Source organism: Battus philenor, unplaced genomic scaffold (assembly GCF_028537555.1).
Source record: "Battus philenor isolate CCGP_79_NKW_IND1 unplaced genomic scaffold, ilBatPhil1.0.hap1 SCAF_12, whole genome shotgun sequence".
NCBI classification, from domain to species: domain Eukaryota; kingdom Metazoa; phylum Arthropoda; class Insecta; order Lepidoptera; family Papilionidae; genus Battus; species Battus philenor.
Window position 1 is genome coordinate 9946554 of NW_027181674.1, and position 13884 is coordinate 9960437.

A 13884-nucleotide genomic window follows, 5' to 3' on the forward strand; every position below is an offset into this window, starting at 1 on the left:
CCGGACCGTATTGTTTTTACACTCGATACATGTGATTAGTGGTTCTATTCTAATTATAAAATAGTTTGAAGTGTTTTATGAATAACTTATTATGGTGCTCTCGGATAATAGCTTTAGAAAAATAATTGTTACTACTTTATTTTTGTGATAATTTCAAATGACTACTTTGCCACGTATATCTATTACAACTGTTAATATGTTCTCAATAACAATGTTCTTGCGACTAATGTTGTGTATTTATTTAGTAAAAAATATGGATATTCATATTACCTTTATTTTTTATTTTTATATTTTTATTTATATATATTTTATATATATATTTTTTGTTTTTTTATTACCGTTATTTATTCCCCTTGATTTGATTATTATAATGCAGTGATATAAAACAATAATTTACGCTTCAATTACTTTTAGTTTAAGAGTGTGGGCCTAAAAGTAATTTGATCAGCATACAATACATGAATAGTTACGAAAAAATTGCATTTTTATAATCAGACTTTCAGTGTTTTCAAATATTTTTGCGGTTCTTAGGTACTACAGCTTGAAATGAACAAAGCCATTTTTTTATTTTAAGAGAATTAATAATAATTAAGACCGACACAATCGTGACCAATAACAGTAACCGATCGGGTCCATGTTCATTATTAACAGAATTAAACCAAGCAGCGTCTGCCCATGTGACCAAAGAGTTTCATGTTGTAATTTATAATAAGGCTAAAAATTTAGTTACTCAAGAATATAGCGTCCTCCCTAACCGGTGCATTATATAATGTAACCGCTTGAACTAAGGCTTCGGAGGGAGCCTTTTACCTTCGACGTTACTCTAAAGAAGTTCTATGCTCTCTTCATGTAGTATAGGGCGGCACTTGGTTACAATCTTTACACAAGTAATAAAGTTCTCAGTATATTATCAGTGTGCTGCTGAAAAATTGACGTTTTGAAGTTGCTTTTTTCACAAAAACATTCGATAGACATAGCATTAATTTCATTACAGTTTTGTTACTTTTATAGGAATAGTTTTTTTTGTTACTCATATAGAAACATTTAAAAAAAAAGTTTAAGACCGTTTAAATTTGAATTGTTTTTTTATTTCATTTCTACTTAAATATTATAAATTAGATGAGACTATAAAATAAAAGTACAAATATTCTAGTACGCAGTTTTGTTTTCAACGCTTTCACCATTGCGTCTTATTTTGGTATCTGCATATATTAAGTGACTTGTTATACCATCGTTTTGAGTCCAAGGCAAGTTTGCATGTAACGCCACGTCATTAACTTCAGTATTTCCACTTAAGAAAACATTTTCTGCATTTCGTTGAGGCGGATCACCAAAAACTTCTTCGTTTGACGTTGAGTAATGATGTAGATTATTAGGTAAGGGATAATGTTTTTCATTGTGATATCCTTCGTTTACGTATATGATTCTGTGTTGGTTTGCTTCATTGAAAGCGTTATTTCTTAACAGTGTAAAGACAGCACCGGACAGCGCCATATTGTTTAGCATACCCACTGCTATCACCATCATTTTTAGAGCTGGCAAGACGAAAGGCAAAATAGCAGACATGATAAGTCCAGGGACTAACAGTAACGGTATGATGTTGAAGAACTTTTTGCGCCATTTCTTCATGTAACCTCTCCCAGTATTGCCGGTATCTGTAATTAGGAAACAAGAATGTTTTATTGTTTACATCAAATTAATATGCTTTTATCATATGAAACTATAGATCAATAAACATACTAAGTAAAGAAGATTATGAAAATGGTACTTAATTTTTAATATTTAATTACACAACTAAGCATTAAAAATTTTAATTACAGATATAAAACTGAAAAAAATCTAATTGGTTTGCATCACGATGCATAATATTCTTATAACTAATTATATTTTTTAATATTTGCATATTCAAAATTTCCTTTAAAAATAAAATTGTAAAATTATTTATATTGAAATGCTTTAAGAATATATAAAATTTAATAATTCATATTTTGCTTTTACGTAAGAATTAGAAATTCATAGATTAGTAACACATAAATAATGTTTGTGGTCGTAGATTATGTAAAATTATGACTCAGAAAACATTTTAATATGGTAATTTATTTTAAACTAATGCTTATTATACGACGAACAACTTGATTACCAAGTTGTGAGGTTTATTTATTATATACCATCCAAAAATTATATTTCTAGTTACGTAATATCGTCGCCCCCACTGAATAAACCCGTAATCGCAAAAATCGAATTTAACAGGGGAAACAAAAATCTGAATTCTTTAATTACTTCCATTATATTCAACCTACAAGGGTATATAAATAATATACGAAATCAAGGCATTTCTTCTGCATCCATGTATTTAATTTCTGTTCATATATTCTGGAAATTATCTGAGTTATTACGGAAAATATGTTAGATTTTACGGGAATTAAATTTAAACGTGTTTGAGAGTAATGTCCTTTACGATGTTATTTGTGTGAAATTTTATACTAGCCGTAATCAGTAAGGTTGCAATACAATATTATTCATGTGTATATTCTGCCAACTCTTTCACCGCAAAAGCTTTTTAGTTTTTTTCGAATCACGATTGTTTAGTTTGTGATCGATTCTTTGAAATAAATTATGGTAATAAGATGTTATCATAAATATATTCATATGTACGTACACAAGTAATACCCAATACTGGAAGCTTATCCAACAGTTTTCCCGCGAATAATATGGAATCGCTCTTAAGATTCTGCTTGTGAGAATTTCATTCCCGAATTATATCGTAATAATGGTTTACCGTTCGAGCTTCATTAAATTATTCGCAAAAAAGTATTACTGCTTTTTTCGTGGAAAACGTTAACGGTGGAATAATCTGGTATAAAAATATTTTTCATATTACATTAGGAAAAATCCTAAAAATAAACTACTTGTAGAAGCCGAATTTGACAGAAACAAAACAAGCCCGCAATAGCATAATTCGCGTTTATTCGGTGTGGGCAACGATATGGAGGACGCGATCTACAGTAACTCTAATTAATTCGATTAATCTTGGTAAATAAGCCATCCAAGCAAATATTTTTCTTCATTTCTTTCCATCGGATCATTTATCTCTGAATTGTAGGAAACATCAAATTATGTTTATTGAATATGTTTCATTAATTTTTTAACAACAGTAAATGAAATAAAACAATGAAAGAAATGGGGAAAGAAAATTAATTAATTATTGTACTAATGGTACTAATATGATTTAGAAAGCTTTAAAAATAAAGACTGTTCTGTAACATACCAATAACATAACACTATAAGTGTTATGGTATTTAACGCACTGTTTTATTTTGCATGTGTGTTATTTTGATATGATGTGGATGTGTTTATATGTTCAAATTATTAAGAGAATACATAAAGCTACATCTTAAATGTGATCTCGTATTATTAAAAACGTAAAATCTCTCACTGGATCCCTATAGTCTACAGAGGCTTTTTTTACCTCTCTAGCTTTAACAGACTTTGGTAACATTGGTAAGGCTGATAAAAATAACTAGCATAATATTAATAAGCAGTTCTATTTTTCTAGGAGCTAGTGTATTTAATACGATAAACTTAGATTCTACATGGTGTTTAAATATTATGTTCCAAAAAGTTCTGCTAATGTTTAATTTCAATGGAGTCGACTATTATTCTGTTGAACTTAATAACAAGGTTCTCTTCGTAGTTAATCAGCGAGACATTGCACGTAAAATAGTATTCATGGTATTGTATATGTGAGTGTAGTGTAATCGAAATTTTTTTTAAAACATAAATCAAAAACAAGAACTTTAAGCATTTTAACATTTGAGTGACAAATGGTTCTACTAAGGATTTGGAAACGTACATATGCAAACAGTGTGATTGGTTATAGCAGTAAAAGCTTTAAAATGAGCTGTGCATTAACCCCTCTAAAGCTTTTACACCTATAATCAATCACAACAATAACAATCTCAGACGATACAATAACGTATGCCCACGAGATGCACACGTGTTAACAATAACAAATAAGATTAACATAAAAATTTGGCTAATTAAATTAAAACCTATTCCTTTAAATCTTTCCTTATTTTAATGTTAATAATGAAAATTATTTACTTTTTATTACATCGACGTTTAAGTTTCCGTTGCCTTTACTCCCCAAACGCAAAGTGTAGTCTTCGTTTAAATTGAGATCTAGTTGACGAAATTGGAGTAACCTTTCCGTTCCATTACACAGATTGGTATACAGTTGGTCCTCTGTTTCATTGGCGTATCGCTTCCAGGGAAATTGTTCCAGATCATCATTCAGATCAAACGTTGTTTGACTGTTCAGAATCAAATTGATGGCTTTTTGAGCGCGCCATGAACTGAACGCCGTTAAACATTTTGAGGGGCCTAGTGACTGGCTGCATGTCAGCAGATTTGATATTTTATGGTTTGTGGAAAAAAAGTGCGTAGGTTCCAACGCGTTCGAAATACAAAAACAGAGCGCGAATGCGATGGTAGCGGCGCGCGCGCGCATCGCTGCGATCAAACTGAGCACACCTTACCCACACCACCTTGTGACTAGAAAATAGAAGGGAAGTGTGTTGCTATAATTTCTTGATATTATCACAAACGAAAGCGAAATACGTTGGTTTTTTTTTAGAACACCTGTCGACCGGTAAAAGTACAATTATAAAATGTTTCATAAATTAATCAAAATTTTAGTCTGGTGTCTAAATGTTAATTTTTTCATAACTTTTACTTTCGCTAACATTTTAAGCGCAATTCGCTACTGGATTTGTAAATTATTCATTTCCTTGACAACATAATGTAATAGCCGGTAACATACACTATTGTAAATTAAGTATCTAAACATTTTATTACTTTAAAAATCAAATAAATTATGATCTAAGTAAAGAAATGTCCATTGCAGAATTTTTTTTTATTAAAACCGACACCAATGACCACAAGGTATATGTATATATTAGAATTTAGAAAGCGCTTCATTTTTGAACTACACAATCTTAAAAAAAAAACATGACGAGGGCCGTTTTAAAATTGAACATTATATTTAAATTAACTAACATATAAACTGAATCAAATACCATCACGAAAATTTAAGACCCAAATTTAAAGTACATTTACTGCATTTGCAAGTAACACTATACACGCCGTGAAATTTGTGCAATCCGCGATGCATTTTAACCGATTTTCGGAATACAATGTAAAAAATCGAGCGAAAGTTTTGTCTGAATTTGAATTTGGAAGGAAATGGCCTATATTGCCGAATGCAGCCCATGATTAGCATAGACACAGCACGGCCACGGTCGACGTCCTCGCGCCTCGAATAGTTTCACCGCGTTACGTGCAGAGACTTCGGACATGTTCGACTACATTTGTGCCGCCCGCATTTGTTTTTAAGATTTCACTAATTATTCCTCGGCGTGTGCCACGATTTTATTAGCTGCAAAAAAAAACAAAAAAAAGTAGTTACGTTCAATAAAGCAATAGCGATATAATTAAGTAAATCACGTAACACCTACCTGCATGTGGCTAAAGTATCTGTTATGTTTTGCATTTATAAAATCAAGAAGTTAAATAAAATTTAATAGAATGTATTTATGTTAAGTTTACCATTTGTCATTGGCGTCAGTGCATCTACCAAATGCTGAAATAATTTCTCCATGCAATTAACATTAAAAAAGACTTTAATTAGCAGTAAATTGTATATTAAAGTTATGAAGTGCGTCTTTTATACACTTTACTAATTTTTCGCAAGCTTTCCTTTTTATATTTTTTACGAGAACCGAACATATATTCCTTAAATATTTTACTCTATACAGCATTATTAAATGAAATCAGTATTAGAATGCGAATTTATTTGATATATCAAACTTATCGGATTTTATACTTTTTCTGTTATTTACTGCTAAAGATTTTTTTACGTAAATACAAGAAAAAAAATGAGTACAATACAATATTTTGAGCCAGTGTTTACTTTACTTACAGTGAAAAACAAACGTAAATGCAAGAAGCATTTTATTTTGTTTTATATTTGTCTGTAATTAAATTTAAATTTAAGAGATATTTTTTTATATTATTTTTTTAAGTATATTATGGATACATAATAATATTACTATAAATGTTACCAACAATCAAGGCAATCACGGCAAGCACAAGAATAAAAATATGTTATACGGAGTAATTCTTGGAATGTAATATGGCTGACGGTTCGCGCCTCTACCAGGAACAAAATAATTAAAAAAAAATTAGAACACGTTCTAGTGTCTGCAAAGATATATATGTCACTAGATCTGGACAGGAGTTATATTTTGATGTCGATGTTGATTGTATCTGTAAATCTATTTTTATGAGATAAGAATGTCCAACATTCACAGTTATAGGCATTATTTTTTGACAGATCAGCAACATTTTTGTCTGTTATCTATTAAAAATTTAAATAGTTTTTTATTATCATTTTTTTGTTTCGGAAAATCCAATAAATTTATTGGGTAGAATCTATACTAAATATAAGCAGAATATATAATGAGATTCCATTTTCTGCAAATTGCTGACTATTTTATTGAAATTTCTGGCAATACTTCTATAGCTCTTTAAACAAATCAGCTTAATGTAGACACGACTAAAGTTTTATGGTGGCCTTCGATGAAGAAACATAAATATTTGTAAATTTCTCGTTAAGTTTATTTAACATTGTGTTTTCTATATTTGTTTCCTGAACTCGGGAACGGAATGAATAACAAGCATGGGATGATATTATCCTACGAAGACGATTGTGTATTTATAAAAAGTAAAGCAAAATGTTATCTTGGTCTTTTTGTCATTACATATTAAAAATAATTAATTAATTTGAGTGTAAAATTGTCGAATAATATATTCTTCGAATATTATGAATAAGAGAAACATTCCTGTGCCACTAATTTATTCTTTGGTAGTTTGAAACTAGTTACAGTGTTTAAAAAGAAAATAATAAAATCCTCTTGTATTACACGGCTTTTTATGTTGTACATTGGACCAAAGGACAAAATTTACGGCATAAACAAGCTAAATATGATTTTTCAGTTGTCTTTATAGCACAGTGTTACAATAACTTTGTGTGCTTGTATTAGTTAAAGCAGATTGTTTTTAAAGGCTAAATTTTCGTGGAAACATGTTTTTGAGATGACAAATCAAATTACGGGTACTGCACTATTATTTTCCGACAGAAACTAACGCGGTTGTAGTATTGATCGTGACATTTTCTGGCAAAGCGCTATAGATTTAGAATAGATATAATGGACACTTGATTTGAAATTATTAGCGAGGATTTTTTTATAACTATATTTTTAATTTGACTTTATTATTATGAAATATATAATCGATGTAAACCGATTTTATTTCCCTATGTTCTATATTAATAAAAGTTTCTTTGCATTTCATATAAAAATATATTTTTTCAACGTTTATTTACATTTGACTAACACACATTAGTGCCACTTCTTAAATGGTTTATTAGTATCTAATTAGAAGATACAGGTGGACATCTTAAGGTGCAAGGCCAAAGCTATATGATAGATGGAGTATCACCTCCCAGCCAAACTCATATTTTTTGCTGTTTGGCTAAAAATGTGTGTAGTCTAGCATTATCATGATAAAAGACCACCATACCACTTCTATTGATTAATTCCGACTGTTTCTTAATTTGCACCGTTCTCATTAGTAAATGGCAATAAAAATCTGAATTTTTGGTTCTGCCCGCTTTAAAAGTTCATTATAAACAAAGGCCTTATAAGCTTACCGTAGACACAGCAACACCTTATAGCGAGTCAACACAGTCTGTGAAGCCTGATAGGATTTCGACCGCGGCTTATCTCGCATGTTCTTGTCATACGTAATCCACTTTTCATCACCAGGCTTTAATAACAATCTCTTCGAAATCAGTTCGGTTTCATTACGTCTCAATCACTAATTGCAAATGGAATCAATTTTATTTTTAGTCTTACATGAGCTCGCCTGGTACCGAAATATCGAGATTTTTTGTATACCCTTTTTTAAAAGGATTAAATCTGTTTTTAGCTCAATTTTCAAATCTTTGGCTTTGTCGAAAATACTGTTATTCCTATCTTTATCCATTTTGTCATAAATGGCGTTCATTTTATGCGATCAGAGCTATGTGCATGTTTGACATAAAAATACCTAAACTAATTTTGTGCTACTTTTACTGACACTTCATTAGGTCCATAAACGTCAAAAATAATTTTCGCAGCTTGTTTTTGCATTTTTTTTTTCTTTTTTGAAATAAAATTTTAAAATGTACCGAATTTCTTCATAAGATTCCTTTATTGTGGCAGATAGAAAAAGAAATCAAAAATAGCTCGAAAAGAAGTTTTGCTAATCTAATATCAGCAAAACTAGACAGTAAACACTTTGTAAGAAGTTAATACATACGATTTGCGGAAAGACTTTTTCTCCGATCTAATATATTGTTATAACTGAGCAAACACTCATGTTAGTTATATGGTACACCAGCAGCTGTGAAATAAGAGTAGATGCAGCTTCAGTTACTACTATTCACTTATCGTCACCGTTTCAGCCGTAGGATGTCCACTACGGACGTCCAATAACTTCACAAACGCACAATGGTAATTTACTTTCTTTCAATCGTTATGATATTTAGATCTAGTTCCATATGAAATATGTTATTACTTTCATTTTAGGGAAAATATATCGATATAATTTTCTGTAAAATTATAGTATGAAGTATGTATTAATGAATCAAATCATATAAAATTAAAGTATGAAGTAATGTTATGACGATTCAATAAATATGAGCCTAAATGTAAAGGTTGGATGAAACAGACCCAGTGGTTCACTTTCGTTGACAGTTACACTGTGTTTGATTGTTATCAGAAGACTAACTAATATCATTCAGGAGCGTGGTGCCCGTTAATGATTCGACATTGGTCCTAAAGCGGTATCAATATCGAGGTCGGAATTTCTACGCCACGATCACGTTGTCCTGCACTTTCTTTTGACGTTTTTATTTGGTCTCGCCGACAATTGTTTTCCGTAGGACACTTTATATCCTGCCATTCGATCATATTGCACATCAGTTATCGTCAGGCGATCGTCTGGTCATCATCGGTCCTCGATATTCGATACAATATATCAGCACAATGTGTCGTATGTTCGGTGTCTTATCGTTAGCCTACGTGGCTATCTTTATCACTGTGGTGCAATGTGACGAAGGCGCGTCAGCTCCAGGATTGACAGATTACTTGAGCAAGGGTAATATTACATCCAAAAATTTCCTAAAGTGCTTCAGATTATTAGCATGTGTTGTGATACTTACTATCTTGAATATAAATAAATTTGTTTTAATTCACTTAGTTATAATAACTTCCTATCGTGTAAAAATAGTAACGATATGTCGTAACTCAAGTTACTGCAATAAGTTATATGGAACTATTTTAAGTATTTTTCAAAGTTCCAAAAAAATCATTATCAAGTGCATAATACAAATATTTTATGAACAAATTACAAATACATTTATGTTATAGCAATATTGTAAAATGTTACAGTAACGTTTCTTTACTAAGACCACCAAATTTTATATGTGAAACTAAGACGACAGCCGTTGGCATTTTAGGTCAACTAACAAAAATCCGTGAGAAATTGTTTTGTAGCGCATTTGTTTATAATATTTATTAGTATTATATATTAATTAATCCAAAGTTTACTAACTGTTGCTCGAGGTATTTTACAATAAAAAAAGGGTTAAAACATGAGGAAAATGCTTTAAATCGACGGGATTTCAGAATAATAACTTCAGAATTAAATTTAAATTACGTAAAAAAATTAAGATAATGGCAAGTAAAATAACTTAAGTAAAAATAATACCGGCCCCATTGGCACTGGATCCACTACTGTCCTTTGACTAAACTAGACCCTGTATAATTATCTTTTCATGTACCACGTACTTTAATGTTTTCTGTTTAAGTTATAGATTAATAAACAAAAGAAAAATACGACTCTATGTTGACGTTTATATAAATTTACAGGCAATAAACAGAGTAACGAAATAAAAATGTTGTTTAAGTGTGACAGCGCCTTTAAACACCGTTTTCTGTTGTAGACATTGGCGATGGCCGCACTTTTGGTCGGTTTGCTCTGAGAAGGCTATCTTTCATCTTTCTACCGGTGATGTTCACATTGGGCGTTATCTCCACACTGTTATTTGCACTTGCCGTCATCTCAGTGAAGAACCTTGCCATTGGAGTCGTCCTGCTTATCGTAGCAATCAGTCAGGTAATCTTAAATTTTATTTAACGTTATTTTTGTTACTTAAGTTTTTATAGCAGGCTTTTACAAAATGTATTTTCTCAGGACAAAAATTAAGTATAGTAAAAATATTTTGAAAAACAATAGCAAATCAAATTTAACAATTTCTCATACTCAAAATGTACGAGTTTTTAAAATACTTTTATTAGGTTGTCAGGTAATCTTCATAAGAGATGGTATTAAATATAATGTATCTCTCTCTCACTTAAAGTCCAAGCAATATGACATGTTTTTCTGGTAATTGCATAACTGTATTATTAATAATAATAATATTAAAAAGCAGTGAGAAGTGAGCCTGTTTATACAAAAAGAATATATTTACAAAAGTCCATTGTCCGTCCTATCTTTGGCATACGATAAAATGAAATTACACGTTGCGCGTTAACCTGCTAGTAAAAGAGTGAAAACTACATGAATGTAATGTCACATTTGGAAAAACACACTTTAAGACATGAATAAGTTCTAAAAACTTTAAGACTTTTATTTCATTATTATTTCACTTGAGTCGCAATAGTTGTGATAATGCTTGAACTATCTAGATGGCTTTTCACAAAAATGTTATATTAGTCTTTTTAACAACGACCTTTAAGTAAAAACTTCTAATGGTATTTTTTCTATTAATTATATTTTTTGAGAACACTGACTGCCATTAGCAATGTGTGATTTGTTATTAAATTGCTTTTAAAGCAGCTTCGAGATGTTATGTGAAAGGAGCATTTTTATTAAATTAATAAAATTATACGGTTATTAATATAAGCCCATTATAGATAGATATTACCAACCTATTGATTACAAAATTGTGGATATAACTTACGTCGGGACGTTATTCTACGACTGTAACTCAACAGAACAAATATTTAAACTATCTTAGAATTAGATTAGGGCTATGGAGAAAGTTAACTGCACATTAAAACTTTCTATATTTTTAAACGTTAAATTTATACCATAGTATTTATATTAACTCTGTCTAATTTGCCTTTATATATAGATGCCATTAAAATTTACATTTTACTTTTTAGGCGGTGACAAGGTTGTTTTCCGCAGCGACTTCTGGATCACCTCTAGTCCACTTACATCCCAGAGCTGAGCTTTTACCAGCACCGGCACCGTGGCCCGCTTCTGGACCACTTCTCTCACCCTGGGCACGATCAGATAATGACGCAACCATTTCCGACTGAATAACTAATAATTTCATTGAAACGTTTCCTCTTAAATCGCTTCGAAAGTTGTTTTTTTTTAAGAAATTGAGATGTTTTATATAAGATATTTATGTGTTTGTTACGTGTAAAAACTTCGTCTGTCTCACGCAAAACGCGATTTTGTGAAAGATAGACGACGGTGTGTAACCTGTTAATTATAATTGTACCAATAAAATTTACTTTTAAAGAAAAACAATATTTTATTCTAGATTTTTAATTTTTTTGCCTCATATTTAAAGGAAGGAATAATTATGAATTTTTTTAAACACTTTAATTACTATTTATTTTTGGGATATCACCTTATAAATAATTATAAAGTCATAAAACTACCTAAACTACTTGCCCAAATAATACTCTTTAAGAACTTGTTGTTTGTTAATAATTATGTTGTTGAATAACATCCAATACTCTGAAACAAATAATAGTATAAAATAATTATTATTCAGATTTATTTTACTGCAATAAAAATACTTTGTAATCATATGCTGTCGTTCTGGGTTTAGCCAATCAATCTGTACCGGGAGTATGGAAAAAGTATACCGCCTAAATAGTTTCACGAGGCCATGAGAAAATAAGTTCGAATAAAGATTGAAAGTAATGTTTGCAGGCTATAAGAAAATAAAAATTAAATGGTACATAGGACGTTAATATTTTATCAGAAATTTTTTTCGGCGCCATGATTCGTAAATTTGGCCACTATTTTTTGTTTTAGCACAGTAATTATAATAATTAAGAATTTTAATAAGTTTTAGGTTCTATTAAATCTAAAAGGAGGCAAAGACTTTAAATGCCAAAAAGAACGTAAACTACATAATTTCACTTGTGTATACAACTACAAATTAGAAAACAGAAAACTCCAATTACAAATAATTTTCTTCCATTACTATAAGATTAGTTATTAAAGAATATAAAAGAAATCAAGTGAGAAAGTTCAACGTTTTCGTAGAGAAGCATATTTCAAAGTTGCTTTATTAACTTCACTTCATTCCAGAGAAAAGTAACTGCATCGCGAATTGCATTTGGACGGTTTAGTTTGGATAAACCTCTCCAGATTCACTTTCTACGATCAACGAACTTAGTTACGTTATTAACGTAGCATGGAAATATTTTAATAATATTCACATGCAAATAAGTTGCCATCAATCATACACGAAATCATTTGCATAGCTTCGTCATAAAATAAATTATAAATTGTCCATTATTGATTTCCCCAATGTTCATTTTATTGTTAATATTATGCAGTACCCGATATCATGTAGTTACATCATAATTTTGAAATTGCTGTCATTGCAATATTGTCTAACTGTGATTTATAAAAAAAAGTATTTAGAATTTTAAATAATTACAATTTGTACTAGATGCCTATTTGTTTCCAAGTCTATTATGATTAAAATATTGTAATGTTTCTTACAATAAACGATATGTATTTTTTCACATTATTAAGAGCATTAAAGTATAAGTATCAGCAATATAGTGTAACTGTACAATACACATATAACCTCTATAAGTAAACGGATACATACACATGTGAAACAAACAACGAACAGTACACAATATAACCATCCGCAAAAATACTTTTACCATGCTCTGGTTCGTCTACTCTATAACTTGCTCCCACGTTTCAATTACAGATCTAGATCACTCCAAGTGCAAGCTTAAAAACTTTTACAAATAAACACCGTTAACTTATAACAAGAAAATTAAATCACTCCTAGGTGTGTTATATCCGAAGCGAGAGAGAAAGCTTTGTAACATTGACTGGGCTGCGTTCAATAGGTTATCTAACCTGTTAAAACTTATTCCTTATAGTCCTCTAATGCCACATACGTTATCTTTATCTTAAAATAATGGATAGCAATAAATAATACGAAGTTTATTTAAAAAAAAACCGAAAACTGTAAACGCTATTATAATAATAATTTGTTTAATGTTTAATCTCTTCTCAATGTGACTTAATAAAGTAAATATTAAAATTATTGCGCCTTGGTATAGAAATAACATAAATACGACATAGACTTCTAAAAAACAATTTGGTTATTATAATATTAGGTATACCATCTATTATTCTAACTTTAAAGTCATCAGATCCTTCGAGTTTTAACAAATCGATAGCCATAATATTCATTTTAGTTTGTATATATTATTAATTGGTGTTTTAAAATTAATAAACTTCCAATTAATTAAGATTTTCGTTTACTATTTCAATTCTCTATTAATTTATTAATGAACAGTTCACTAAATGCGAACGTTTGAATGACTACAGCTTATATTCCAAAGAAGTTTATTCGGAACTATAATTGGTCAATGGATGTTACTACAAACTACAACATTCATTAATGTTAAATAATACAAAACTAGATTCGAAACGTGG

General features: G+C 30.2%; 2 protein-coding genes across 2 annotated transcripts; one reads left to right on the plus strand and one right to left on the minus strand.

Moving 5' to 3' along the window:
- Positions 1 to 1149: 1149 nt before the first annotated feature.
- On the minus strand, positions 1150 to 4510 carry LOC137932884 (uncharacterized). Its single transcript, XM_068776570.1, has 2 exons — positions 4105 to 4510; positions 1150 to 1655 (listed from the first exon to the last, which is right to left on the minus strand). Exons 1-2 carry the CDS (start codon positions 4508 to 4510, stop codon positions 1150 to 1152), a joined length of 912 nt encoding a protein of 303 aa, XP_068632671.1.
- Positions 4511 to 9149: 4639 nt separating this feature from the next.
- apn (apnoia) lies at positions 9150 to 11492 on the plus strand. Its single transcript, XM_068776796.1, has 3 exons — positions 9150 to 9261; positions 10109 to 10281; positions 11334 to 11492. The coding sequence occupies exons 1-3, from the start codon at positions 9150 to 9152 to the stop codon at positions 11490 to 11492; spliced, it is 444 nt and encodes a 147-aa protein (XP_068632897.1).
- The last annotated feature ends 2392 nt before the right edge of the window (positions 11493 to 13884 follow it).